The sequence below is a fragment of the Myxocyprinus asiaticus genome, chromosome 3 (genome assembly GCF_019703515.2).
Source record: "Myxocyprinus asiaticus isolate MX2 ecotype Aquarium Trade chromosome 3, UBuf_Myxa_2, whole genome shotgun sequence".
NCBI lineage: Eukaryota > Metazoa > Chordata > Actinopteri > Cypriniformes > Catostomidae > Myxocyprinus > Myxocyprinus asiaticus.
In genome coordinates this window covers 6,010,001-6,037,441 of record NC_059346.1, presented here as the reverse complement: position 1 = coordinate 6,037,441, position 27,441 = coordinate 6,010,001, and the positions used below count along the sequence as shown (strand labels likewise).

Below are 27,441 nucleotides of genomic sequence, written 5' to 3'. Positions count from 1 at the left end.
CCCGCCCTCAGAATGATCCAGTGCTGGTCGGACCAGTCAGATTCTACACTTCAAGACTGTTTTGATCACACGGACTGGGAGATGTTCTCTACACGGACCGCCTCTGATGACGACATCGAGGTCTACACTGATAGCGTAACGTGTTTCATCAGGAAGTGCATAGAGGATGTAGTGCCGACCAAAACTATACGGATCTACCCCAACCAGAAACCGTTGATTAATATCGATGCTCATGCAGCACTTAATGCGCGGACCTCCACTTTTAATTCCGGGAACGCGGAGGAGCATAAACAAGCCAGTTATGTCCTCCGCAGAACTATCAGAGCAGCCAAACGCCAGTACAGGGACAAGATTGAAGGACAGTTCAACACCACCAACTCTAGAAGCATGTGGCAAGGAATTAATATCATCACAGACTTCAAAGGGAATAAAAACTCCACTGTGAACACCGCTGCCTCTCTCCCGGATGAGCTTAATAATTGTTATGCTTGTTTCAAGGGAAATAACACCACCCTCGTGGAGAGAGCTCCCACGGCCGAAGCTACAGAGGTTAGCTCACTCTCCGTCTCTGTAGCAGATGTAACCCGATCCTTCCGACTTGTGAATATTCATAAAGCCGCGGGTCCAGACAGCATTCTGGGCCGCGTCAACAGAGCCTGCTCGAATCAACTGGCTGGTGTTTTTACGGACATTTTCAACCATTCCATCTCCTTGTCTGTGGTCCCCACATGCTTTAAAATGTCCACCATTGTGCCTGTACCAAAGCAATCCAAAACCACTTGCTTAAATAACTGGCGTCCTGTTGCTCTGACCCCCATCATCAGCAAATGCTTTGAGAGACTAATCAGAGATTACATCTGCTCTGTGCTGCCTGCCTCACTGGACTCACTGCAACAACCGCTCCACTGATGATGCCATTGCATCTGTAATACACACTACTCTCTCCCACCTGGAAAAAAGGAACACATATGTGAGAATGCTGTTTGTAAACTACAGCTCAGCATTCAACACCATAGTATCCTCCGAGCTTTATGTGAAACTCCGGGCTCTGGGCTTAAACAGCTCGCTGTGAAGCTGGATCCTGGACTTCCTGTCAGGTAGATGCCAGGTGGTTAGAATGGGCAGCAACATCTCCTCATCACTGACCCTCAACACTGGAGTCCCATAGGGCTGTGTTCTCAGTCCACTCCTGTATTCCCTGTACACACATGACTGTGTGGCAACACACAGCTCCAATGCATTCATCAAGTTCGCTGATGATCCAACGGTGGTAGGTCTGATCACTGACAATGATGAAACAGCCTACAGAGAGGAGGTGCACACTCTGACACGCTGGTGTTAGGAGAACAACCTCTCCCTCAACGTCAGTAAGACCAAGGAGCTTGTAGTGGACTTCAGGAGAAAAGACAGAGAACACAGTCTCATCACTATCAATGGAGCACCGGTGGAGAGAGTCAGCAGCTTCAAGTTCCTCTGTGTCCACATCACTGAGGAACTCACATGGTCCGTCCACACTGAGGCCATTGTGAAGAAGGCTCACCAGCACCTTTTCTTCCTGAGACGGCTGAGGAAGTTTGGAATGAACCGCCACATCCTCACATGGTTCTACACCAGCACTGTAGAGAGCATCCTGACTGGCTGCATCACCGCCTATTATGGCAACAGCACTGCCCTCAACCACAAAGCCCTGCAAAGTGAGGTGAGCTTCCCTCCCTCCAGGACATCTACACCAGGTGGTGTGTGAAAAAAGCTCAGAGGATCATCAGAGACTCCAGCCACCTGAGCCATGGTCTGCTCTCACTGCTACCATCAGGCAGGCGGTATCGCAGCATCAGGACCTGCACCAGCCCATTTCATGACAGCTTGTTCCCCCAAGCAATCAGGCTTTTGAAATCTTGATCTCTCATGATCAATATACATCAGCACTGCAGTTTATTAATCTCACACTGGACTGACATAAATTATATTCTCTTTTAACAACACACTGGCAACTGACTATCAACCGACAGCCTGAATGTCAATACAGCACAATACAACCTACTGTGTATTTTATATATACTATTTTTTTACTGTGCATTCTATATTGTGTGTATTGTATACTGTACATTGTATATTATAATTTGTATATTGTGTTGTGTGTAATTATGTGTATAGTAGTTGTGTAAATTGTGTTGTGTATATCTGATGTTATTATAGATTGGTGTAGGTCTCATCACTGTCATGACTGCTATGTTGCTCGGAACTGCGCCCAAGACTTTCACCCACTGTTGCACTTGTGTATATGGTTGAGTGACAATAAAGTCATTTGATTTGATTTGATTTCACAACTAAGATGTTAAAGAATAGTGTCCACCACATAACATTCTCTTCTGGGCCTTTTTCACAACGGAGTCAATGTAAGTCTCCCACTTCAGGTCATTAGAGATAGTTCTTTCTGGTGCGTCCTCTGTCATCTCCACTGTCTTGAGCATGTTCAGCTCCAAGTTGTTGTGACTGAACCAGATTACTAGCTGCTCAGCACCTATATCATTTTGAAGTGAAATTGGTCTGTGGAAACAGGGAATTTCCTTTTAATATCCATCAGAATTTAGAGGGAACACAGCGTATATATGACATTTTAGAGGCCTTTAATTTTGAAATTCAACATTAGACTGTCCTGATATTGTGTGAGTGACACTCTGAGGTGGTGTACTATCATTCTGAAGTGAAATTGGTCTGTGGAAACAGGAAGTTTCTCAATGACAGCCTGTCATTTTGGTGCTTAAAAGTCAGCTGGTCTTCAGAAATTTATTCTTTATTATTAAGTTATTATTAAGTTTGCAGGCATTATTAAAATGTTTTATTTTTTGTTTAATATTTATTCATTTTGTTTTATGTAGTTATTTATGTATTTGTATTTATTCATTTATTTGTTTTTTCATTCATTCATTATTGACAGACTGACTGACTGAATGAATGTGACGTCACGTTCACCGGAAGGTCGCTTTTATTTTGAAATCAGTTCTCACACGCTCTTACCGTAATGCATAGTATACACTCGTACCACAAAACAACGTGGAGGCTGGCTTGACAGCAGCCTCCAAAGCATATCGTAAGCCTTCTAAATATCTATAAACACAGCTATTAAACTTTTCTTAGCCATAGCTCTTCTGACTTCATGTTCTATTGCTATAATATTACATAATGTTGATCTACTTTTTCTAAACCCACTTTGATCATTATTATAATATATTTAATCTTTAAATAATTTACCAACCGTTCTGTAACCAACCACCCTTTCCATAATTTTACACAGTACAGATGTGAGTGCTATGGGTCTATATAGGGTCGTAGCTGGATATTCTTTGTTGTGGGCCCCCCTGGACCTGTGGGCCCTTAGAATCATTACCACCTTTCACCCCTCTAGCTATGGTCCTGGGTCTATAGGACGAAGGTACAGATGGGTCTTTACCTGGTTTAAGAATAGGGATTACTACAGCGTGCTTCCAAGCATGAGGTAACTCTCCTTGCTCCCATATTGTATTCATAAAACAAAGAATTTCCAAAGGAAGCATTGTCTGATACAATGGACTCGCTGAAAATATTGTGGATAGTTTGAAAAAAAAAACCTTGGGATATGAATATACAAAACAGTCAAACTGTAGCAAATTCTATTCTCAAAAATATTTATGATAAAATGTAACATTTCTCATTGCTTTACTGTTTTAACAATTATACAGTCATGAAATAATTTTTCACTGCTGTAAGAAATAAATCAAAAGTGTTTTCAGATTATTTAATGTTGTGAAAAAAAAAAAAAAAAAAAATATATATATATATATATATATATATATATATATATATATATATATATATATATATATATTATTTTTTTATTATTTTTTTTGATATTAAAGGTTGATATTATTAACTATCGGTCCAAAACAGAATAATATAACGTGATATTATTTCAAATGGTTTGAAAATTCACCATTAAAATAAAGAGCATTCGGATTTCACCCATGTCCAATGCCATTTATTACGAGGGCTTTTATTTTGAAATCATTTTCTCTCCGGAAGTAACTCGGAAGTAAACGCACACTCTCCCTCACCCCACGTGTGTAACACGCTTTCATGGTCGCAGTGATGCAGACGAACATGGGAGAGATCGAGAACAGCACCGTGCGACCCAAAGTCACCGATTCAAAAGGCATTCTCATACAGAACCGAGAATTCCTCGATTATTTCTGGGATATCGCGAAACCGGAGCGAGAGATCCGACTCAAAGCGGTCGAGAACTTGATTGAGCACTTGAAAAAGAGTGAGAAGGTATGTACAGTCAGCTGTGATCAGGATCATATTTACTTAATTATCATCAGTAGTTGATGAATATAATTTGTGGTTATTGTTGATTAGTTGACATTTCTTAAAATGTGATTAATTTGGGTTTAATGTTGACGTGCACACGTGGGTTGCATGGTGTTGTGTATAAAGGTGTTTCTTCAGTTAAGGTAACTTTAATGAAAACTCTTTAATTACTTCTTCCTAATTGACCAGAGTGTTGTAATAATGTATAAATGGCTACATTCTGGAAAATGTATAAGAATATCTATCTATCCGTCTGTCTATATATTTCAAGTCATTACTTTTTATGAGAATAATGAGTACTTTTTTTGTATAATAAACAATCACGGCCCCCAAAGTTTTGATTTTTTACGTTGTAAAATTATTTTCATGACAGTTTTGCTCATTTTACTCTCCAAATCTCATTGCCGCAACGTGAATATTTTGTATTTAAGTTGTAAAGTGGTTTTACATTATAGTAGTGCTCTTTGGCACCGCCTTTTGTATTTGCTAATTTGAACCCTTGTGCGACCTTCGGGACATTTTTGTCTTTTTCATTTGTGTTTTTTCGATCATTTTGGGCGTGTTAATGCCAACAGCATAAGTGTTGTCTAAGGTGTGTATTTTGGGGGGAATTTTGATATTTCAACCTCAATTCCTTTAATACAATGTGTACACAAAATAGTTACACTCAGGTCCTTCAGGACACCAGTTTTCCCATTGAAACCCATTAAAACTGCAATATTTGATCCCAGTGCCATTAAATCATAAAATCATTAATTCTATGATATCATGCTGTCATTCCTGAGCCCTGTCACAATAAAGTGATTTGATTTGATATTTTTGGCTTCAAAATTTAAATTCATATTTTCCACCAGATGGCGCCATTTTCTCTCATTTAGCCTATGGAGCAAATACATTCTTTTTTCCCATTTTCTGTTTGCTGTATTATAGAGCACTGCAGGTCAATTAAATAAATGCAGCTAAAATTGTTTGGGTGTGTTGGTATGGGTGTCAGAGTGTGGTTTGTATGTGTGTACTGAGAAGTGTGTGTGTGTGTGCGCGCGCGAGTAAAAAACAACAGTGGCATTATGTAAACAAACTGGCATTTAAAGGGTTAAAATCCTGAAAATGAATGAATATTTGGTAGTTATGATCAGCACTGATGTTGGTTTAAAAAAAAAAAAAAAATGAACTCATTGAAAGTGGAAAATAATATTAATATATAATATTATGTCAGTTTTTTGACGTGGACATTTTTGTCCTCTAAGTACCTCTGAGTAACTTTTTTAAATTGACACACAAGCGTTAAGTTTAAAATTAATTGTACAACGGCAGTGCAAAAAAACATTCTATGGTCTCAAATGTAGGCTTCATTTTCTTTCTTTCTTTCTTTTTTTTGCATTGATTTGGGGTTAAATATGACCGGGTCACTTTCTTGACCAATTTAGTGAGAATTACCCAACTCATCCACATGATAATGTCTATGGAATCTTTATTAAAAATGGTCAGAAATAGTTTCTCTGGGAATGTTTCTTCTGTTGATGTGGTCACTCTTGAATGTAATTTATTCTGTACTTCTTTCCAGTCAGATGAGTTGCAGTATTCACTGAAGAGACTGTTAGGTGGTCTTTCTCACACAAGAGATGATGCACGGTCAGGATACAGTGTCGCACTGGCACAGGTACATGGCAGCCAATAAAGACTACCTACACTTTTTGTTTATAGCAGTCATTGTTTATGTAATGAATTGATGGCTCCATTGTAACAACACTCACTATAACTGTTTCTTTATCAAGTTGCTAAGTATTTTTGAGGAGATCTCGCTGAAATCCACTCTAGACAGCATCAAAGAAAAACACAACCTCCAGTCAGCCAAGAAGGTAATATTCAATTATAACCCTTCTATTGTCTTCCCAATGTATTATCCTAAATACATGGTTAACTCATCTTCTGTGGTGCTGAAATTGTTTTGACAGAAAGTTATCAGAAATGCAGTGTTTGGGAATTTCTTCGGGGTACTCGCCCTGTCCCAATCCACACGTCTCAACAAGGTAAGACTCCTAAGTTTTGTGTTATTACATGTATATGTTCTTCTAGTTTATGTAACTACAGACAGACATTCTGAGACTGTGTATTTCTGTGTCTGAACACACTTCAGGAGCCACAGGTTCTGCTGGAGTGTGTGCAGCTCCTGCAGAGCCTGGCCCAGTATAGAGAACACCTGAAAGACCTGCCCAGAAAAACGATGGTCGACATCCTGTCAGAGGTGATTATGCCAAATACACCAAATATTCACCTTTACGCCAGTGAAATTACTGTTGCTTAAAAGGCATTGCGAAAAGTGAAGTTGGTTCTGAGAAAATGTCTAGCAGCATTTGTTGTGCTTTTTTTCCTGTTAACACTTTTTATTGATTCCAACATATGAAGCAGAAAAGCAAAACATAAATGCACAGAATCAATTTTAACCCCCATTATCCCCACCCTAACCCCAAACAAACATCCCTGTGGTCAAAGCCAAATCACACACTATTTTTTTGTTGTGCTTTTAATGCAGTGTCATTCATGCATTTCAAGTGTCCAAATACCTTTTGGGTTCACTGTATATTAATGTGACCTATAATATGAATGCACAGGTAATATGAAATGTTAAAAAAAAACAACAAAGCCTTAATATAAATGTATCAAGACAGGCTGTCCACAATCGATATATGGTTTAATAGTTTTGTGTTATGCTGTGTAGACATCGCAGGAGGTGTTTGAAGAGGTGCTGTTGAGCGCCCTACAGTCTGACCTGACCTCTGCCCTCAACTCACCTGAGCAGCTTGAGCTTCTTCTGGTGGCCATACAGAAGTTTCCTTCAGTTCTCAAACCAAAGAAACTGAAGAAACTATTGGGAACCACAAAAGTCATTACCAAAGAGAACATGCCCAAGTGAGTGCATCTGACTCTCCTTTTCCGCTTTTTACATTTGAATGTGTGCTGTTTTTTTTTTTAGAGATACTTAAAGGGATAGTTCACCCAAAAATGAAAATTCTCTCGTCATTGCTAATCCTCATGCCATCCTGTATGACTTTCTTTCTACTGCAGAACACAAACAATGATTTTTAGAAGAATATTCTCATGCATTGTATGAACCTACAGAGCTGAGATATTCTTCTAAAAATCTTTGTTTGTGTTCTGCAGAAGAAAGAAAGTCATACAGGATGGCATGAGGGTGAGTAAATGATGAGTTTACTTTTGGATTGTTAGCATACATTTAAAAAGGTACCAAAATGTATCATGTTATTTTGGAAATACCATGGGTTACACTGTGTATAAATACAGATTATTTGATTCGGATTCACAAGCTCTCTATTTCAATTTGATTACTATTTATATAAGTACATTTCAGTTATAATGTTTATTTTGCTTTCTTATGAAATACATAATAATGTAATGCTAAACCAGCTAATGCTAAACATAAAAGAATAAATCGAGAGAAAAAAAAGCTAAAAATATATTTTCATTATTTTGGTCAAATTTTAGCTTTTTAAAATTTACATGAAATAAACAAGTTCATGTATTACAGCCCACTATCTTTTTGAACTGTTGACTTCTGGCTGACGCTACAGAGCACCAGAACCATCAGGCACAAGAACAGTTTTTACCCCCAGGCCATTCATCTCATGAACAGTTAAAAACTATACTATAATTACATGCAATACACAGCCTATTAAATTATATTATTGAACATATCCTACCTCTTCTGCATTACATTCCCTTGCACTGTATGTAAGAGATTTGTATTTGTACACACTATATATATTTTTCGTCTTATTGTGTATTTCTATATATACTTCTATTTCTATTTGCTTTTTATTTTTATTCTATATATATATAATATAAAAAAATTCTTTTTTTTATTTTTTTATTATCTCTGTCTTGTTTTGTATTGTTTGTGCACTGGAAGCTTCTGTCACCAAGAAAAATTCCATGAATGTGGAAGCATACTTGGCAATAAAGCTCATTCTGATTCTGATATGTATATATATTTCATGTTTATTTTTACTTACATAATGTGTACTATTTACAAGTATTTACAGTGATTTTTAGAACGCGTGCTAAAACGGTACTGGCAGTTCAGCGAGCATTACAGAAGTGTTTTTTGTTGTTTTTAATCAAAAATTGAGTGTAAAGTACAGAAAGGGTGTTAAAAGAGACATTATTCAATGATATATGGATTGCGTGGATCTCATCTTTTGACATACATTACACTGAACGTGTTAAACCAAACTTTTACTCTCAACACGGAGTAAATAACTCCACCACTGTACTACTCAATCACTGGTGAGTGAAATCCGAACATTTACCAACTAGTGGCTAATCACAGACATTTTAAGTCACATAGCGCAATATTTGGTCGCATATGCGAGTGATTTGCATTATAGATGGTTGCTGCACAACGTTAAAGCTCAGTCTTGTGATTTAAGAATCAGTATCAAGATTGTTCAAATGAAGAATATTAATATTTTTTCCTGGCATTAACTATGAGTATGTAAAAATACTTAATGAAATTCCTGACCTTAATTTTAATATTTATTTTGTTTAAAATGCTAAAATATGCTACTTTTTAATACATTTTTTTTTATTTTTACATTTTTATAAAAATAATGTAATGAGTTTGGTGTGTGCTCTTAGGTTGGTGGAGGTTTTAAAGATGGCTGCTCGCGCTGTGAAGAAGGAAAACATGCTGCCCGCTGTTGCTCTGGACTTGCTGCAGGCGTCTCTGCGTGAGGAGAACTTTGAGATGTTCTGGAATGAAGCCATCTTCAGTGGCATGATGTCAGAGATGCCTGGACCCACACAGTCAGTTCCACATATATATATATATACGTCAAACTTAAACCTGCCTGTTTTACAGTTGAAGTCAGAAGTGTACATACACATTAGCCAAATACATTTAAATTCAGTTTTTCACAATTCCTGACATTTAATCGTAGAAAACATTCCCTGTCTTAGGTCAGTTAGGATCACTACTTTATTTTAAGAATCTGAAATGTCAGAATAATAGTAGAGAGAATTATTTATTTCAGCTTTTATTTCTTTCATCACATTCCCAGGGGGTCAGAAGTTTACGTACACTTTGTTAGTATTTGTTAGCATTGCCTTTAAATTGTCTAACTAGGGTCAAATGTTTTGGGTAGCCTTCCATAAGCTTCTCACAATAAGTTGCTGGAATTTTGGCCCATTCCTCTTTTTTTTATTTGTATAGCGCTTTTCACAACACACATCGTTTCATGTAATATTAAATATGTGGAGTGGTTAAAAAATTAGTTTTAAGTGTATTAAACTTCTAACTAACAGTATGTCTGTTTTATATCTACTCACATTTAATCTTTGATTCCAATCCGCTGTATTTTGAACATCCCTGTGTGAATGGCCTCAAAGACATTTTGTCTCTCTCAGTTATTTGAGTTTCCGTCTGCTGGGAGCTGCTCTGCCACTGTTATCAGTCCCTCAGCTTCAGTTTGTGCTGTCTGGTGATGTCATGAGATGTTATGGTGAACACATACTCTCTGCACAGGTCAGTTTATCAAAGTGCATGTTTTCATGTCGATTCAGCTCTCACATGCCGTTTTCACTCGCCCTAATGGTGACTTCACACAAATGACAACTATCAACCAGCTACAACAAAACAACTACAAAAGTCATAAGAATTAAAACTATATACATTTTTAAATAATTATTATTTTTGCTACATAAGTTCCCTTGTTTTGACCAAATGTATATCATTTATTCAAGGGCTTATGGGTATTCCAAACAGCTGCAATTTTTTATTAATGACAATTTTAGGGTTTAAAGAGTAATGGTAACTAAATTAAGAATAGTAAAAAATTAAGCTCGAGCTGAGTAAACTATTTATTTATTTATTTATTTTTACAATTTGAGATAACCATGTATTTACAAGGAAATGAATATATTTTGAATTTCTGAATTCAGACTCCTTTAGATTTTTTTTCTAGGGCTTAAAGTAAAAAAATGTCCAAGTGGTGTAACTGTCCAGAAATGGTAAAAAAAGAAATGAAAGTCTCATAAAAAGTTTAAATTCTTGAATAAAGAAATGTTGGTATGAGTTGTTTGGAATAATCTTTTATTATTTCTTATATAAAAAAATAAGTTGTTAAGCAGTCGTTTTAAAATATTAATATTTGAAAAACTTTTGTCCACCAAATCAAAATCAGGTGGTGTAATCACCTTGCGCAGCACAGCCATTCTGTTGTCATGTGATGACTGTGTGTGATGTTTTTAAAAATCGGATATTTAGATCAGACATTTTTATTAAAATGCACATTTGTTTTGGTCAAATGTAGTAACACAAAGAGAACTTCTTTATAGTCATGACTCAAAAGTTCATGATTTTTTAAAATAATATATGTGACCTTGAAAAATATGTTTGGAAATTGTTAAAGTTGTGTATTCGCTGTTGTTAAAGGGATAGTTCACCCAAAAATGAAAATTCTCTCATTTACTCACCCTCATGCCATCCCAGATGTGAAAGACTTTTTCTTCTGCAGAACCTAAACAAAGATTTTTAGAAGAATATCTCAGCTCTGTAGGTCCATATAATGCAAGTCAACTGGGTCCAAAACTTTGAAGCTCCAAAAAGCACATACAGGCAGCATAAAAGTAATTCATAAGACTCCAATGGTTTAATCCATGTCTTCTGAAGCAATCTAATCCGTTTTGGGTGAGAACAGACCAATATATAACTCCTTTTCTCACTATAAATCTTGACATCAGCAGTCTACTTGGCAATCATGATTTTAAGCCTGATTACACTTCCTAGTGCCATCTTGTGCTCTGTGCATGGGTTAAGCATAAGGAAGTCTTTGTGTTCTGCAGAAGAAAGTAAGTCATACACATCTGGGATGGCATGAGGGTGAGTAAATAATGAGAGAATTTAAAATTTTTAGGTAAACTATACCTTTAATGAAAAAAACCCTTCATCAGTGGACATTTTTGGAAGTAATATCGTTGTCAAGAGTAACCGAGCCCATGAATTGATTGTGTATTGTAATTGTATATCTTCAGATGCCAGATCGCTTCAAGTTTGCTCCTGAAATGGACAGATATGTGAGTGAGTTCATGCAGGGTTGCAGTGACTCTGATAAACAGCTCGCTGTCGTGCTGGGCTTCAGTCAGCTCACTAACCAGGGTTACCCTGTAGTGCCATCCTACTGGAAGGTTCTTGAGCACATGATGCCATCTGCAGTGCAGCAGTACGTTGACTGGCTGAAAAAGGCATTCTGTAAGCCACAGCTGGAGAAATGTTTGGAATTCAGCACACGCAAACAGAAAGGAAACCAAGAGTCTGTATTAGAGTGAGTTCATGCAAGATTATTTTCTACGGTTTGTCTGTTATGTTCCGAGCTCGATGGCTGCCTGATGGCTTTAGTTACTGTTTATTGCCAATCAGTTTTGTTGTTTAAAGGAATAGACCACCCAAAACTGAAAATGTTTCAATTTCAGTATTATCATCACCTGTCATTTTACCTTTAACATATTGGTGTCATATTTAATGTGAATTATTTCATCATATAGCAATGACAGCTGTGTGGCCAGGTTTCGTAAATGGATCATTCCACGACTCGCATGCATTGTGGAAAACCATCAGATAAAGAAAGAGGAAGATCTTGTCATCAATGTTGCGAGGTAACTCACCTTTGACCTTTACATCTTAAAAATAGTTTACACATGACCTCTGCTGCAACTTATTGAACTGCTGATATTGATGGTATTGTGATGTTTTAATTGTCTATCTACTGTAGGTTTATTTTCTTTCATGGCTTTTTTGATGTGAAGAAACCCACTCCAGAGATCCCAGAGACAACGCTAGCTCTCTCAGTGCCTATAGACCAACAGACACGATCCAACGTCTCTTCAGCCTTCTATAGGTCAGTCCTGTTGTTCCATCCAATTCCAGCCAGTGTTTAGAACTCACACAGAGCTAAATAAATTGTCAGAATCTAATGTCAAAATTGGTAAATGTTTTAATCGTGTGTGGTTTTTTTGGGGGGGGGGGTTTCCCCTTTTTCACCCAATTTGGAATGCCCAGTTCCCAATGTGCTTTTAAGTCCTCGTGGTCGCGTAGTGATTCGCCTCAATCCGAGTGGCGGAGGACGAATCCCAGCTGCGACTGTGACCGTCAGCCCGCGCATCTTATCACGTGGCTTGTTGAGGTCGTTACTGCAGAGACGCCATCCACCTCGGCATCCACGGCCAACTCGCCACGCGCCCAACCAAGAACGAACCACATTATAGCGACCACGAGGAGGTTACCCCATGTGACTCTACCCTCCCTAGCAACCGGGCCAATTTGGTTGTTTAGGAGACCTGGCTGGAATCACTCGGCACGCCCTGGGATTCGAACTAGCGAACTCCAGGGGTGGTAGCCAGCGTCCCAGGCCCTTAATCGTGTTTTTAGAAAAATAGCACATTAAACTATAGGTAGACCAACATATCGGATTTCCGGATAGTGACTTTTTGCAACTGTGGGTTATTGGAAAATATCTATGGCAATATTTTAATATATTTAATTTGTATTTTTAGTCCCGTGTTATGCACCAAATCTTAATTTCTCTGGTTATTATTGGGATTTTGGTTGCACGATAAACTACTTTTGGGATTTTATTAATTTGGGACTCTTTTAGCCTCAGTGTATGTGCCTGTCATTGAAAGGTAAGACTAACATATATTTTTTGTCATTCTATAAATCGATTTTTAAAAACTATTGGATGAATAATCGGTTATCTGCCTTTTCCACCACCTAAGTTATCGGTATCTGCAAAATCCACTATTGGTCAACCTCTACATTAAACATTTAAAATGAATCTCATACGTTAATTTCGTCAGCTCTAGTAATAATCTATCCAAGGCCTGCTCTATTCTATAATTATTCTTCTACCTGGTCTAATTTAATAACTTGATTACACTTCACACTGTCCCCAGTCTTCTGCAGAGTTTGAACTCGATGCCTGTCTTGGGCGATTCATCAGACTGCGAGGGGCTGAACTCCAGGAGGACTATGGGTGTTAAAGCAGATGGAACCATGTGGATCTACAGTCTGGTGCAGTACGCTGCCATGCTGCTCAACCAGAACAAATATGTCCAGAGCGTTCACACCTTCAGTCCAGAGCAGAGACGAGCCTGGAACAGGTACTGAGTCCAGCTGACTGCACACTTTGGGATTTAAAGAGGCCATAATCTAAATTTTTATAGAATTACATTTTATTTTCTACCCAAGTTCACCCGTATTGGAATGATGCACTCAGTAATTTTTGTTTTGTTTTTTTGCTCATTTCTAAACTTTTAAACAAATAAATGGTAATTGAATATTATTGTTGAAATGTTTTGAAAATTATGTACGCACATGAAATGAAGACTTGAGTCATATCAGTCTTAGAGAAAAAGCTGCTTTATTCAAAAAGTGGTGCTGTGCATACATTTCTGAGTGCCGACATGTTGAGATCATGTGACCTGCCGAATATTAGTCGCTTAATCTCAGTACTCTCCTGTAATTGGATGTTTTCACTCACAGAATAAAGTAATCATGGTTGACTATGATTAGGGCACTTTAACAATTACATCGGTAACAGAGAACGTCTGTTTTTCCGTAATGCTATGATGATTTTCGCTGCTTGGCATGGTCAGAAATTAAAGGGGGGCGTAGGTCAAAAATGCCATTAAATATGACAAAAATGCCCTTGAAATTCACATTTTGGGGGCAAAAGTGGTCTCGTAATGATTTATGTGTTTTATTAATGAATGAATGTATTTAATATTAATGAAGTCAACAGATGAGAGACAGTTTGTTTTAAATGGTTTGAAAAAAATGTCCTCATAAAAGTAAAAAAATTACTTTCCAGGAGCAAATATTGCCCCTTAAAATTAATTTCTCGCACTGGTTCTGGCGTTAATGAACATGAACAAGAATATTTCTGAGGACACCTTAAAGACTTTATGGAAATGACATCTGTTAAGATTAGCTGACCATTTCTTTGATAAGGTCCCTTTAAGACAGCTAATCCACTGAATTGCATTCAGTGAAACTAGTCAGAAAAAACACATGCAGGTAAACACTAATCCAAACGCCTGGGATGAATACTCTTATTGGATTAGTGTGGGGCTGTTCTGTGCGATAGTTTTGCTTACATTTGCGATTAAAAATTATATACCCCATTTGCATGTGTGCGATAAGTTTAATTTCCGCCTAAGAGGAGTGTTGCAAAAAAGAACATGTACAATGAGACAGACGTCTGTGTTGCTATTGCCAAATCTCAACCGCTCGAGCTTTAGCGTGAAAAATGTGAGCCATTTTGTCCTCAAAGTCTGAGCATCTCGTTGTTGGATCTTAAACGATGGTGCTTTTGATTGAGAAACACTGGATGCAGCATGTTCCTAAAATTCAGAGAAACTCCATATATCAAGTAAACCATTAAAACAAATTGTATAAAATATTGTAGTAATACATTTAAAAAAAAAAATTCTCCCCAATTTGGAATGCCCAATTCCCGATGCCCAAGTCCTCGTGGTGGCATAGTGACTCGCCTCAATCCGGGTGGCGGAGGACGAATCTCAGTTGCCTCCGCGTCTGAGACCGTCAATCTACGCATCTTATCACGTTGTTTGTTTAGCGCGTTACCGTGGAGACCTAGTTCGTATGGAGGCTTCACGCTATTCTCCTCGGCATCCACGCACAACTCACCACGAGCCCCACCGAGAGCGAGAACCACATTATAGTGACCATGAGGAGGTTACCCCATGTAACTCTACCTTCCTTAGCAACCGGGCCAATTTGGTTGCTTAGGAGACCTGGCTGGAGTCGCTCAGCACGCCCTGGATTCGAGCTCGTGACTCCAGGGGTGGTAGTCAGCGTCAATACTCGCTGAGCTACCCAGGCCCCAGTAGTAATAAATGTTAAATACAGTAATTATTAATTAGAAAAATAAAACAAATTTGACTGCATTCTGTGTTCTAATAATTTTCAGTTTGTGAATATTTGACACGCTTTACTCTGTAATTATTAGATATACATTAATACTGATTTGACGCAGTAAGAATGCCCATAACAGACAGCATGCAGTTGATACACATTTCGACATCACACAGAGCTAACATTTTGAATAATTTGTCTGCTTATACATTAACGGCTGTGTTTGTTTTAATATCTAGTCAAGACTTTTAGACAATTTAATCCCGTCTGTTTACACTTGTAATTCATTAACAGCTGTTCACAGCTTTACATAAATATCACCTAAAGATTGGTATTTTGATTAAAAAACAGTGCAGAGTCTCGTGCAGGAGCGCCGCATTCATCACGAGACACAAGCGCACGGGCAGACACGCATGTGAGCGTTTGAGAGCAGCCAGCTGTAATCAAACAGCTCACTGGTAGCGAATTTTGTCAGATCTTGGTAATGCAGATCATTTTTAGCATCGTTGGCTAATAAAATATTGAACTGAGCAGAGATTCCATCACACTCCTAGCAATATTTTTTGGGTGCGAGACACTGTGGCTTGAAGGCCTCTCCAGGTCTCCATCTAACCATTAGAAGACCAGGTGGAGGATCGGTGATGATCTGGGGGTGCTTCAGCAAGGCTGAAATAGGGCAGATTCGTCTTTGTGAAGGACGCATGAATCAAGCCACGTACAAGGTTATCCTGGAAGAAAACTTGCTTCCTTCTGCTCTGACAATGTTCCCCAACTCAGAAGATTGTTTTTTCCAGCAGGACAATGCTCTTAATGCCATTAATTTAGTGCATCGCCATGACAACACCGTTCAATATTTAAAAATCTGTTGGGAATTTAGCATCTTCGATGTCTTGACATAATGTTGTCTAAATGTGGTGACAGTCTCATGAATCAACTAGGAGTATTTAAAAGTTCAGAGAATTCAGAGTGTCTATCTATCATTTATCTATATATTTATCTGTCTATAATTGTTAATTGTTTTTGCTAACTGATTAATTTGACATTTTTGCTATAATTTAATATAATTATTTATTGGAAAAATATGTAAATCTAAAGAGTATATTGTAACGAATTCATTTACCATTTTTATTTATCCTTAAATTGGTTTAAATTCAGCTGTGTGTTTGTTAATGGGGGCTGATCACATTTATGCGGCTATTATGGGTCACCGTCATAGCGCCACCAACTGGCAGCAGGAAGTATGGCACTTTTTTACAGACTTTGAAATGGCCCTCTTGTCTTAACATGGATTGCTTCAAAATTCTTTAGAATAATGTCAAGACACTGCTGATGTAAATTTGTAAAGGGATATTTAATATTTTAAATACTGTTGCCATAACAACGCATTCATTGTTATTATTCTTTTTTTCCTATATTTGGGTGATTTTGTGGCACTTGGCATGCTTAAAATTTCATTAAATTCTGCACACACATCAGAGTCGTTGGCCTTTAGGTCTGGGCAAAAGTTCACGCATGGGTGTATAGGGGGGCTCTGTAGCGCCCCCTTTAAAATGGGTGTGTATGACCACCTCTGTAGCACCCCCATTTTCACACACAGTCACCAAAATTGGTACATGTATAGTTCTCATCAAGCCGGACAACTTTCATAATTATAGTCATTATGTCCACCCAACAGGATGTCGGACATTTTTGGTTATTTGAATATTGCAGTCTCTGAACTTTTAAATACTCCTCCTAGGGGATTTATGTGACTGTTACCACATTTAGACAACATTATGCCAAGACATTGAAGATGCTAAATTGTGAATAGATTTTTGTTATATATCGAACGGTGTTGCCATGGCGAGGCATTAAATTAATGGTGAAAATGGGATACAGGAAGTGTCTCATATCTTCTGTGTGCAATGTGTGATTTAGATCAAAATTTAAATGTATGTTTTGTTTTGAGGGCTAATCACATGGATGTGACTAATTTGGGACACGGTCATAGCGCCACCACCTGGCAGCAGGAAGTGTGGCTCTTACAACAGACTTTATAATGGTCCTCTTGTGTCCACCTTGCATTTTTTCCCGAAAGCCACCTGGTGGGAATGGACCCATGGTGCTTTGGCCCGTCATCACTGCTTGCAGCTATATTAAAATTAAGTTCAGTTGCAACAGTGTTAACACCTAAAAGTAAGTGTACAGTCCTGGTTTAGTGTCTTGTGTGTGCATATGTTTATATAGCATGCTGGAATCAGTGGAGGCTTTGAGAAAAAAAGCAAAGAAATCATCCACCTCTGAACATGCAGCATTCCAGCATCTCTTTCTCCTTGTTGGCATCCAAATGTTCAAGGTATGACCCTTCATTGCTCAAGTGATTTCATTTTATGCAGATTCATTTTTAAGTTAATGTAAATGAAAATGTATAAACATTCCATATACTCTCAATTAATATGAGGTCATAAAATTGGCATGGAAAATAATTATGCATGTTTTAGACACTGCAGGATACTGGTTAAACGCCTTGAAATTTCATGTCAGCTACATATTTGTGTTTCAATATTGCTGTTAGTTTTAAAATGTTGAAACTTCAATACATCAAACATTATGTCCCTGCAGGTCTCAGTTCAGTTTCGCCCATAAAAAGGATTGAAAGTGTAATGATGTGTCATTTTCATTTTTTTCTCTTTTTTAGGCTCCAGAGGAAAGTTTGGAGCTGTCTAATGATTTGCGGACCTGCATGGAGAAAGCTCAAGCTAAAAAATCTAAAAAGAAGTCCGCAGCAAGTATGAAAAATGCAGCTGTCCTTTTGACTTTTGTATTTGTTTTGTACTATAGTATAGTGTTTGTACTGAGGTTATGCTTGGGGTACATACTAATGGGTGGGGTGTGTGTTATAGATGGCAAGAGTTCAGATGAGGAGCCGCACTGGGTGGAGGTGGTTGTTGAGATTTTGTTGTCACTCCTGTCTCAGCCCAGTCGACTCGTGCGTAACGTGTGTAAAGCTGTGTTTGGTCGAATCTGCCCTCATGTCACTCAAGGAGCGCTCAATTCCATCCTGAACGTAAGGCGATTGATTGCAACCAATGTTTATCATGAGTTTTAGGTTTTTACTTCATAAAACATCTTGTGAATGTTTTAGTTTTTTCATGCCTTTTGTTAATGAGTTTCATTTATTTATTGCAAGTAAACAGGCAGTTCATGTCTGTGCTGTAAAAGTTACATTTTAATAATTTTACATGTCAAAACATAATTTCATGTTGTCTTGAAGGTTCTGAACCCAAACAAGGATGAAGATGAAAGTGGTGTTGTAGTTACTGACGAGAAGGAGGGAGAGAAGAAGAAACCGAAAAAGGAGGAAGAAGATGAAGATGAAGAGGATGAGGAAGGAAATGAAGGTGACCATGAAGAGGTGAGACTGACCATCCTGGACTTTTTAAATATGACACAGCAAAGCATTTTACTAATGATTCTACATTTATTCTTTATTCATTTCTTATGTTTTATCTCATCAGGATGAAGAAGATTCTGATTCCTCAGTTGACGAAGAGGAGGATGAAGCCATGGAAGAAGGAGAAGAAGTTGATCAGAACTTCCGTTTGGAGTTGATGAAGGTTCTTCAAGGACAGAATGCTCTGGTATGTCTTTATTTTTGCCACTTAAAGGAATATTCTGGGTTCAATACAAGTTAAGCACAATCGACAGCGTTTGTGGCATAATGTTGATTATCACTAAATTAATTTCAACTGTCCCTCCTTTTCTTTATTAAAAGCTAAAATCTGGGTTACAGTGATGCACTTACAATGAAGTGAATGGGCCCAATCCGTAAACATTAAAATACTCAAAAGTATAGCCACAAGACGTAAACAATATTAGTGTTAACATGATTTTAGTGTGATAAAGTCGCGGTATATCCAGTTTTACAACTTTGGTGCCATGATGTTGTAAAAACCGTAAAGACTACGATTTAAACAACTTTGCAGCTAAAATAAAACACAAATGTTAACAAAAGAATTCATGTAAATGCTTCAGTAAAATAATAGGCTTCACATTTCTCCCTTTAAACTCTCCAAAAATTGGCCCCATTCACTTCCTTTGCAAGTACCTCACTGTAACCTCGATTATTTGCTTTTTTCAAGAAAAGGAGGGACGAGTCGAAATTATTTTTTGTGGTAATCAACATTATGCCACAAATGTTGTCGATTGAGCTTAACTTGTATTGAACCCAGAATATTCCTTTAAATGAGCTAGAAAGATATTAAGAAGAGTCTGTGAAGGGGCCTGGGTAGCTCAGCATGTATTGATGCTGACTACCACCCCTGGAGTCGCGAGTTCGAATCCAGGGTGTGCTGAGTGACTCCAGCCAGGTCTCCAAAGCAACCAAATTGGTCCGGTTGCTAGGGAGGGTAGAGTCACATGGGGTAACCTCCTCGTGGTTGCAATTAGTAGTTCTCGCTCTCAGTGGGGCGCGTGGTGAGTTGTGCTTGGATCGTGGAGAGTAGCATGAGCCTCCACATGCTGTGATTCTCCGCGGTGTCACGCACAGCAAGCCACGTGATAAGATGCACGGATTGACTATCTCAGAAGCGGAGGCAACTGAGACTTGTCCTCCACCACCCGGATTGAGGTGAGTAACATCGCCACCACGAGGACCTACTAAGTAGTGGGAATTGGGCATTCCAAAATTGGGGAGAAAAGGGGATAATAAAAAAAGAAGAGTCTGTGAAAGGATAGATAAAAATGTAGTAGATATTCTGATGTTGTTCAGGCCACAGAGGAGGATGGCAGTGACGAAGAGGAGCTGGATGATGCTGCCATGATGAAGCTTGATGGAAGCCTGGCTGCTCTCTTTCAAGAGCAGCAGAAAAAGATCCAAGCCAAAAAGGACGAGAAGGACCGACTGCGCAAGGAAAAGGTTCTTGTGCGGGACTTCAAGATTAAAGTATGTTATTTATGAATGCTGGCTAATTTGCACTTTTCTACATGCACCATCATAAATTATCACTTCTTTTCAAGTGTATTTGCACTTTGATTATAGATAAATAGATGGATGAATGCATGGGGTTTTCTTCTTTGTGGCTAATTATGTTGTATTCAGGTACTGGACATGGTGGAGATGTTCTTGAGTAAACAGGGGAGCAGTGCTCTGGTTCTGGGGATGGTGGAGCCTTTGCTCAATGTGATCGAGAGCGGAATGAGCTCAGAAACCAGCCAACAGGAACAAGACTACCTGAGCAAGGCCGCAGACATCTTCAGGTGAAAGCTGTGAAGAGTGAAGCAGCTGCTCTTAACAATTTCCTTCATATAGAATGACAATTTTGTTGATTCATTTAATTTAACGTTTGTTGCTCTCGTCTCTGATTGGCAGGAACCAGCTTTGTCGTGGGAAGTATTACTGCAGAGATGTTGAAGGGCGGGAGGCGGAGCTCCATGAAATGTTTGAGCGTTTAATTAATCGAGCGCAGAAACTCATAGACTCGTCTGTATCACTTTATTACTTCAGGTGAGGAATTCTGCAACCTCTTGTTCTGAGAGAAAATGAGGAAGCACTTACTAATAAAATGCAGCATCCTCCTTGGTGTGGAACTGGCCCTCCGCTAAGCCCTACTACCCTTAGTTGTACTGTGTGTGTGTGTGTGTATATATATATATATATATATATATATATATATATATATATATATATATGTGTGTGTGTGTGTGTGTGTGTGTATATATATATATATATATATATATATATATATATATTAGGGCTGTAAATTGATTTAAAATTAACTAATTAAATTCAAAGTTTTCTTTTCATGGTACATTAAAGCAAACATTAAAATATATTAACTACTGTCTCAAATAACTCGCAAGAAATTGATTAGTTTGGTCATTTACTTTTTAAAAATATGTACATGTTAAAATATTCATTTTCATTTGTGAATAGAGTTAATTAGGCACATTTCTACAGGTATAAATCATTGATAAAAGTTTGTTTACATGCCATAAAATGTAAACAAATGCAAACTTTAATGGCAAGAGAAACTTCAAAGTGTACTTTGCCAAATACATTATTGGACACTATACATAGATATAAAACAAATTGATTGCTGAAGGTTAATTTCCTCAAAAAAACACAAAAAAAAATCTCAAAACTGTTATTTTCTCTGGCTATCGTTCAGTCTCTATCGCGCACATGCTGGGTCTCTCTCGTGGTTTCGCTGTTGACATTGGTTCAGATGACAGTGAGTGAGTGTTTTCGGGTGATTCGAAGAGATATGGCAGCTTGCCCGTATCTCTCCCACACCTGGCTCGCCGCTTGCAGGTGAAGTTACCATTCTCCATACAGTAAATCTGCTCCCGTCTTTATTATGCGCGGGACGTGTCACGCGTAATGAATAAGCATGCACTGATCCGCACAATCAGTTTCTGTGCGTGTACCTCCTGGAATTTGATATAAGCAAATTTTAGCCACATTAAGTTAAAGGTGCACTCAGTCATTTTTTCCTCATTAAAAAAGTTTAACTGCTACAGACATGAATTTTAATTTTGAAACATGAAGGAAATCAAGACCACTCACATTAAAATGAAAACGGCAGTCATATCAGTAAACTTATAAAAGCTGTTTTATTCTACATGGAGAGGGTCCGCACATGGGGGTGGCCATGTTAGAATCACATGACCAGCCGTATACTACTCCCTTAATCTCAGTAACCATCCTGTTATTTGACACTTTCACTCATTGATTAAAGTAATCATGGCTGACTGTGAATACTACATTTCTACAATGGCATCTGAAACTGAAAACTATTTTAAATGATGCTGCATCCAAGCCGCTAGGTGTCAGTGTAAGTCCAAGATGACACAAAGACAAAAGTTACTGAGTGCATCTTTAAAGAATGCACGAAAGAAATTACACGTGTCTTCTCTGGTTTTATGCACTTACTGGCTGATGCCGCTGTCTTAAAGAAACAGTACCGATTAAGCACGTGTTCTACATATCAATGTATATATTTGTAAATAGTACAAATTATGCAATTAAACAATAAAAATCTAACAAAAATATATATGCAACATATGCAATTTCAAGACATTCATTGATGGAATAGACTGAATTTGAAAAAAAAATTCAAAAGCTAAAATGTGACCAATTTGATGAAAAACTATTAGATAAAATATCATTTGTAAAATTAATATTTTCGAATTGTACCAAGAAGGGTTGCCTGGAAGGTTCCTTTATAATTAAGAGCATTAGCTGAGAGAATTTCTTTTATATGTAAGCAAAATGGACATTGTAACAGAAATGTACCCATATGAATCGAGATCGTAATCGAATCAAGATTTGGTGAATTGGAATCTAATTAAATCGGGAAATCTGTATTAATACCCACGATAATACGATAATTCACAGCCAATTGTTGTAGATACAGATGTTTTTTTTTTTTTATCCCTTTAACCTGGAACTGCTAGCTAATTCATTTAAAGCTTATCATTTGAGAAATATGTGCCATTTAAAAGCTTGGAATTTGAAAAGCCGCAGGCATTCAGAGATTCTCAGCCAGCAAGCAAGCAATTTCCAAACAATCCAGGCTTTAAATTGCATTGTTTTTATTTTTGTAGTGCTGCACTCTATGTGGTGAAAGTGTTGAGAGGGGTAGTGAGTGAACAGGACTCAAACACACAGTCAACACTGTCAGAGGTACACCACCAACTCATATTACACACCGTGTCTTATTTTCAGTTAGAGTCCTGATGTTGATTTACTGTGTTAATGTGTGTTGTGTGTAGGTAAATCTTATGGGGAAAGTGGATGTTGAGAGGGTCACATCTTGTTTCAAAGACGCTCTGACGTCTTTCATGACACGGAGGAAAAGCCCTCTCACCGGAGCCATGTTCATAGATCTCTTCAACAGGTTCCCTGTGAGTCTACATAACTGTAAAAACAATTCTTAAAGTCAATATGAAACGGCAATCGCAATACTTTTTACATCCTCAAAGTGATGTATTTCCAAGTGCAACAGAATAAATGTTAGGCAAAATGACAGCTTCAGTCACCATTCACTGTAATTGATTTTTTTTCTTCATACAATGACAGTGAATGGTGACTGAGGCTGTCAGTCCTTAAAATTGGAACGACGTGAGGGTGAGTAAATTATGATAGAATTTTCATTGTTGGGTAAACCAACCCTTGAAGACTGGGCTGACAATTATTAAATGTTGACTTTAAAAGTGCACATGATAATTGCAGTTGATTATTATCTAGCATTTAAATATACATATATATATATACTGTTGTGCTCAAAAGTTTGCATACCCTGGCAGAAATTGTGAAGTTTTGGCATTGATTTGGAAAATAGGACTGATCATGCAAAAAAAAAAAACTGTCTTTTATTTAAGGATAGTGATCATATGAAGCCATTTGGCTCCTTTTTAAATCATAATGATAACAGAAATCACCCAAATGGCCCTGATCAATAGTTTACATACGCTTGAATGTTTGGCCTTGTTACAGACACACAAGGTGACACACATAGGTTTAAATGGCAATTAAAGGTTAATTTCCCACACCTGTGGCTTTTTAAATTGCAATTAGTGTCTGTGTATAAATAGTCAATGAGTTTGTTAGCTCTCACGTGGATGCACTGAGCAGGCTAGATACTGAGCCATGGGGAGCAGAAAAGAACTGTCAAAAGACCTGCGTAACAAGGTAATGGAACTTTATAAAGATGGAAAAGGATATAAAAAGATATCCAAAGCCTTGAAAATGCCAGTCAGTACTGTTCAATCACTTATTAAGAAGTGGAAAATTCAGGGATCTCTTGATAGCAAGCCAAGGTCAGGTAGACCAAGAAAGATTTCAGCCATAACTACCAGAAGAATTGTTCGGGATACAAAGAAAAACCCACAGGTAACCTCAGGAGAAATACAGGCTGCTTTGGAAAAAGACAGTGTGGTTGTTTCAAGGAGCACTGTGTATATATATATATATATATATATATATATATATATATATATATGTATATAATTAGTATATTACAGCTGTTAAATCACAGCATGTTCTTATTGGGCCATAATTAATTCAGTTGTTGTGTTTGCAGGTATTGTGTGTGAAACTGTTGGACACCGCTGTTGAAAACATCACAGGTGGACTGCGGGAACATCAGCAGGTACATTACTGTTGCCTTAAGTTGATTTATTAGTTGAAACACTGGTGATCATTACTTTGTTTTTTTTACTTATGGGATGTTTTAGGGTCAGGCATGTGCCATGGTGTTCAGGGCCCTACAGTCTAAAGAAGTGAAAAACCTCATGTCTGATGCCAAATGGACTGAGCTGTATCAGAAGATTGTGGAGCAACTCTCTAAGGTAGATTACTCTGCATATTTAACCACTGAATCTTCACTATCTGAGCTCAAGTGTCTCAAAATTTGAACTTTTGTAATGGTTCATCTCAACATGAGGAGCAATCATGTCCATCGTCTCGACATTATCAAAAGGCCTAATGACAGTTTTACTTTGTAACACAGCAAATATATAGTCTCTAATTGCACTTAAGTCGAAAAACATTGAGTTGACTCGGAAGAGACAGTAAAAAAAAAAAAATCTAATTAAAAGCTGACATTTTATAAAAATAAATCTTATTCATTTGGAAAAACATAGTGTTATAATATTATAAAAAAATAAGCAGTAATAAAAAAGGTTTTTTGGTATTTTTTTTTTATCCCCTTTTACACCCAATTTGGAATGCCCAATTCCCAGTGCGCTTTTAAGTCCTCGTGGTCGCGTAGTGATTCGCCTCAATCCGGATGGCGGGTTGCCTCTGCGTCTGAGACCATCAACCCGCGCATCTTATCATGTGGCTTGTTGAGCGCGTTGCCATGGAGACATAGCTTGGCTTCACGCCACCCACCACGGCATCCACGCTCAACTCACCACGCGCCCCACCGAGAACAAACCACATTATAGCGACCACGAGGAGGTTACCCCATGTGACTCTACCCTCCCTAGCAACCGGGCCAATTTGGTTGCTTAGGAGACCTGGCTGGAGTCACTCAGCACGCCCTGGGATTCGAACTAGCGAACTCCAGGGATGGAAGCCAGCGTCTTTTACCACTGAGCTACCCAGGCCCCCCCGTAATACAATTTTATCGATATATGTGAAAAGCTTTTGTACTCTAAATCAAAGTCACTATACAAGTAGCCATGCTGTTCACAAATAAAATAACATTTTAGACCCTCATGACTGTGTGTGAAGTTTTTAAAAATATCAGGTATTTGCATAATTTTTATAAAATGGCTTATTTTGTTCATGTCATATGGAGCAACCCTAGGAAAACTTTTTGACATGATTAAAAAATTCATACTTGTGCAAAATATTTTTGAATATTGAAAAAGGTTTAAGAACTTTTTTTAAATTAATAAATAAGTTGTAAACACTCATGTGTATTTAATGTGAAAAAGAAAGTATTAATACCTTTAACTTGATAGCTACATCATTTGTAGTGGTCGACTGATACAGGTTTTTCAGTGGCCAGTGGTGATACTGATATCTTCAGAGCTGGAGGGCCGATATGCATAATACAATTTAACAACAGCAAATCCATTCAGCACACAACTGAATAAAACAGGTTGCATGACTATGATAAATGATTACTGCAAGAGTTAGATTCACATACAGGTGCGAGGGGACTTCAACGTTTATTAATTACACAAATAAAAAATACATATGCATATTCGTCTCTTGCTTGCTTTTGCTTGCGTCAATGATGCTGATATCTCCTTTTATAAGAGCCCCTCAAATAACTGTAATTGAATATATAAAGATAAAATAGTTATATTTAAATAATTATAAATAAAATATACAGTATATATATATTATTAAAAAAATCATACAGCTAATTAAAATGCATTACATAATTGCGTCACAAAGCATTAAAAAAGACTAACATTTTACAATAAGGTTCCATTTGTTGACATTAGTTACCAACATTAGTTAACATGAGCTATCAATGAACAATACTTTTACAGCATTTATTAATCTTAATGTTAATTTCAACATATACTAATACATTTTTAAAAAATATATATATATATATTTTTTTTTTTTTAGTTAACATTAGTTAACCCTTGAAGCTCTGAAGGTGTTTTTAAACATTTTCTGTTTCAGTGACATACCCAAAATTAAAGGCTTAAAACTTGACACAAAACAAAATAAACAAGGAGGGTCAAGTGTTTGGTATCATTGTAAAGAAAACTTAACATTTTGTAATGATATAGATTATGATACATTCTGAGAACTGCTGACAAATCAAAAAAACAATTGAGCCAAACATTTTCTTTTTTTTTCTTATTTTTCTAATTTGACATTATATATCTCTGGGTGTAAATAAGGTTGCTCCGAAAAACTTTTTGTTTTGGTCCCAATCATGTCAACTGTATCCGAGGAACCTTTTGTGTTGATTACAACAAAGCAATCAAAAGTTATAGCATTACAAATATAATTGATCATAGTGTCCAAAAACATCTCTATGTGTCCAAAAGCCTCTTCAAACAAATAAAACATAATAATTGTACATAAAAAAACGAATTACACTTGCAATCACAACAATGACTAAAGGTTTGCATAGCATGCAGACATGATTTCATGAGATTTATTACTGTTTTTCCTCGTGGTCCCATCTGAGCTTAAAGGGTTAATGCACCATGAACTAACATGAACAAACAATAAACAGTTGTATTTTTATTAACTAACATTAACAAAGATGAATAAATGCTGTATGAAATATGTTGTTAATTGTTTATTCATGATATCTAATAGGGCTGGGCGATATATCAAATGTTAACGATATAATCGAGATAATTTTGCTGACGATGTAAAATTGGCCAATATCGTGAATATCGCGATGATTTTAACGTGCTTTCATTTGGCCATTACGTTTCATAAAGAGCGCATCAGTAGACTAATTTCACTATCCTTCAGGGCTGCACAATTAATCAAGATAACATGAAGTGGCAAGTTGGTCATTTGTGATTATTTGTCAACGAAAGGCTGCGATTTAAAGACGGATAAACATGGTCTGTGTGCAATTCAGAACAAACCAGTGACGCACTGATCTGTGTGCACGCGCATGGCGGCGCGCTCAGATCAGTTCACGTGCATTGTGAAATCAAAGTAA

The 27,441-nt window shown here is 37.4% G+C and overlaps 1 protein-coding gene across 1 annotated transcript in view; it reads left to right on the top strand.

Annotated features, from left to right (window-relative positions):
- Positions 1-4,096: 4,096 nt before the first annotated feature.
- mybbp1a (MYB binding protein (P160) 1a) overlaps positions 4,097-27,441 on the top strand; it is a 31,902-nt gene continuing 8,557 nt past the window's right edge. Inside the window, exons 1-24 of the mRNA XM_051679631.1 lie at positions 4,097-4,308; positions 5,912-6,007; positions 6,123-6,206; positions 6,303-6,377; positions 6,485-6,592; positions 7,067-7,257; positions 9,004-9,171; positions 9,772-9,889; positions 11,398-11,687; positions 11,908-12,018; positions 12,135-12,260; positions 13,315-13,521; positions 17,525-17,633; positions 17,976-18,066; positions 18,181-18,344; positions 18,552-18,692; positions 18,796-18,918; positions 20,049-20,222; positions 20,379-20,536; positions 20,649-20,783; positions 22,886-22,964; positions 23,054-23,185; positions 24,364-24,432; positions 24,518-24,631. Of these exons, the coding sequence (XP_051535591.1) occupies positions 4,114-4,308; positions 5,912-6,007; positions 6,123-6,206; positions 6,303-6,377; positions 6,485-6,592; positions 7,067-7,257; positions 9,004-9,171; positions 9,772-9,889; positions 11,398-11,687; positions 11,908-12,018; positions 12,135-12,260; positions 13,315-13,521; positions 17,525-17,633; positions 17,976-18,066; positions 18,181-18,344; positions 18,552-18,692; positions 18,796-18,918; positions 20,049-20,222; positions 20,379-20,536; positions 20,649-20,783; positions 22,886-22,964; positions 23,054-23,185; positions 24,364-24,432; positions 24,518-24,631 (3,258 nt within the window). The 5' untranslated portion in view covers positions 4,097-4,113. The remainder of the gene's footprint in view (positions 4,309-5,911; positions 6,008-6,122; positions 6,207-6,302; positions 6,378-6,484; positions 6,593-7,066; positions 7,258-9,003; positions 9,172-9,771; positions 9,890-11,397; positions 11,688-11,907; positions 12,019-12,134; positions 12,261-13,314; positions 13,522-17,524; positions 17,634-17,975; positions 18,067-18,180; positions 18,345-18,551; positions 18,693-18,795; positions 18,919-20,048; positions 20,223-20,378; positions 20,537-20,648; positions 20,784-22,885; positions 22,965-23,053; positions 23,186-24,363; positions 24,433-24,517; positions 24,632-27,441) is intronic.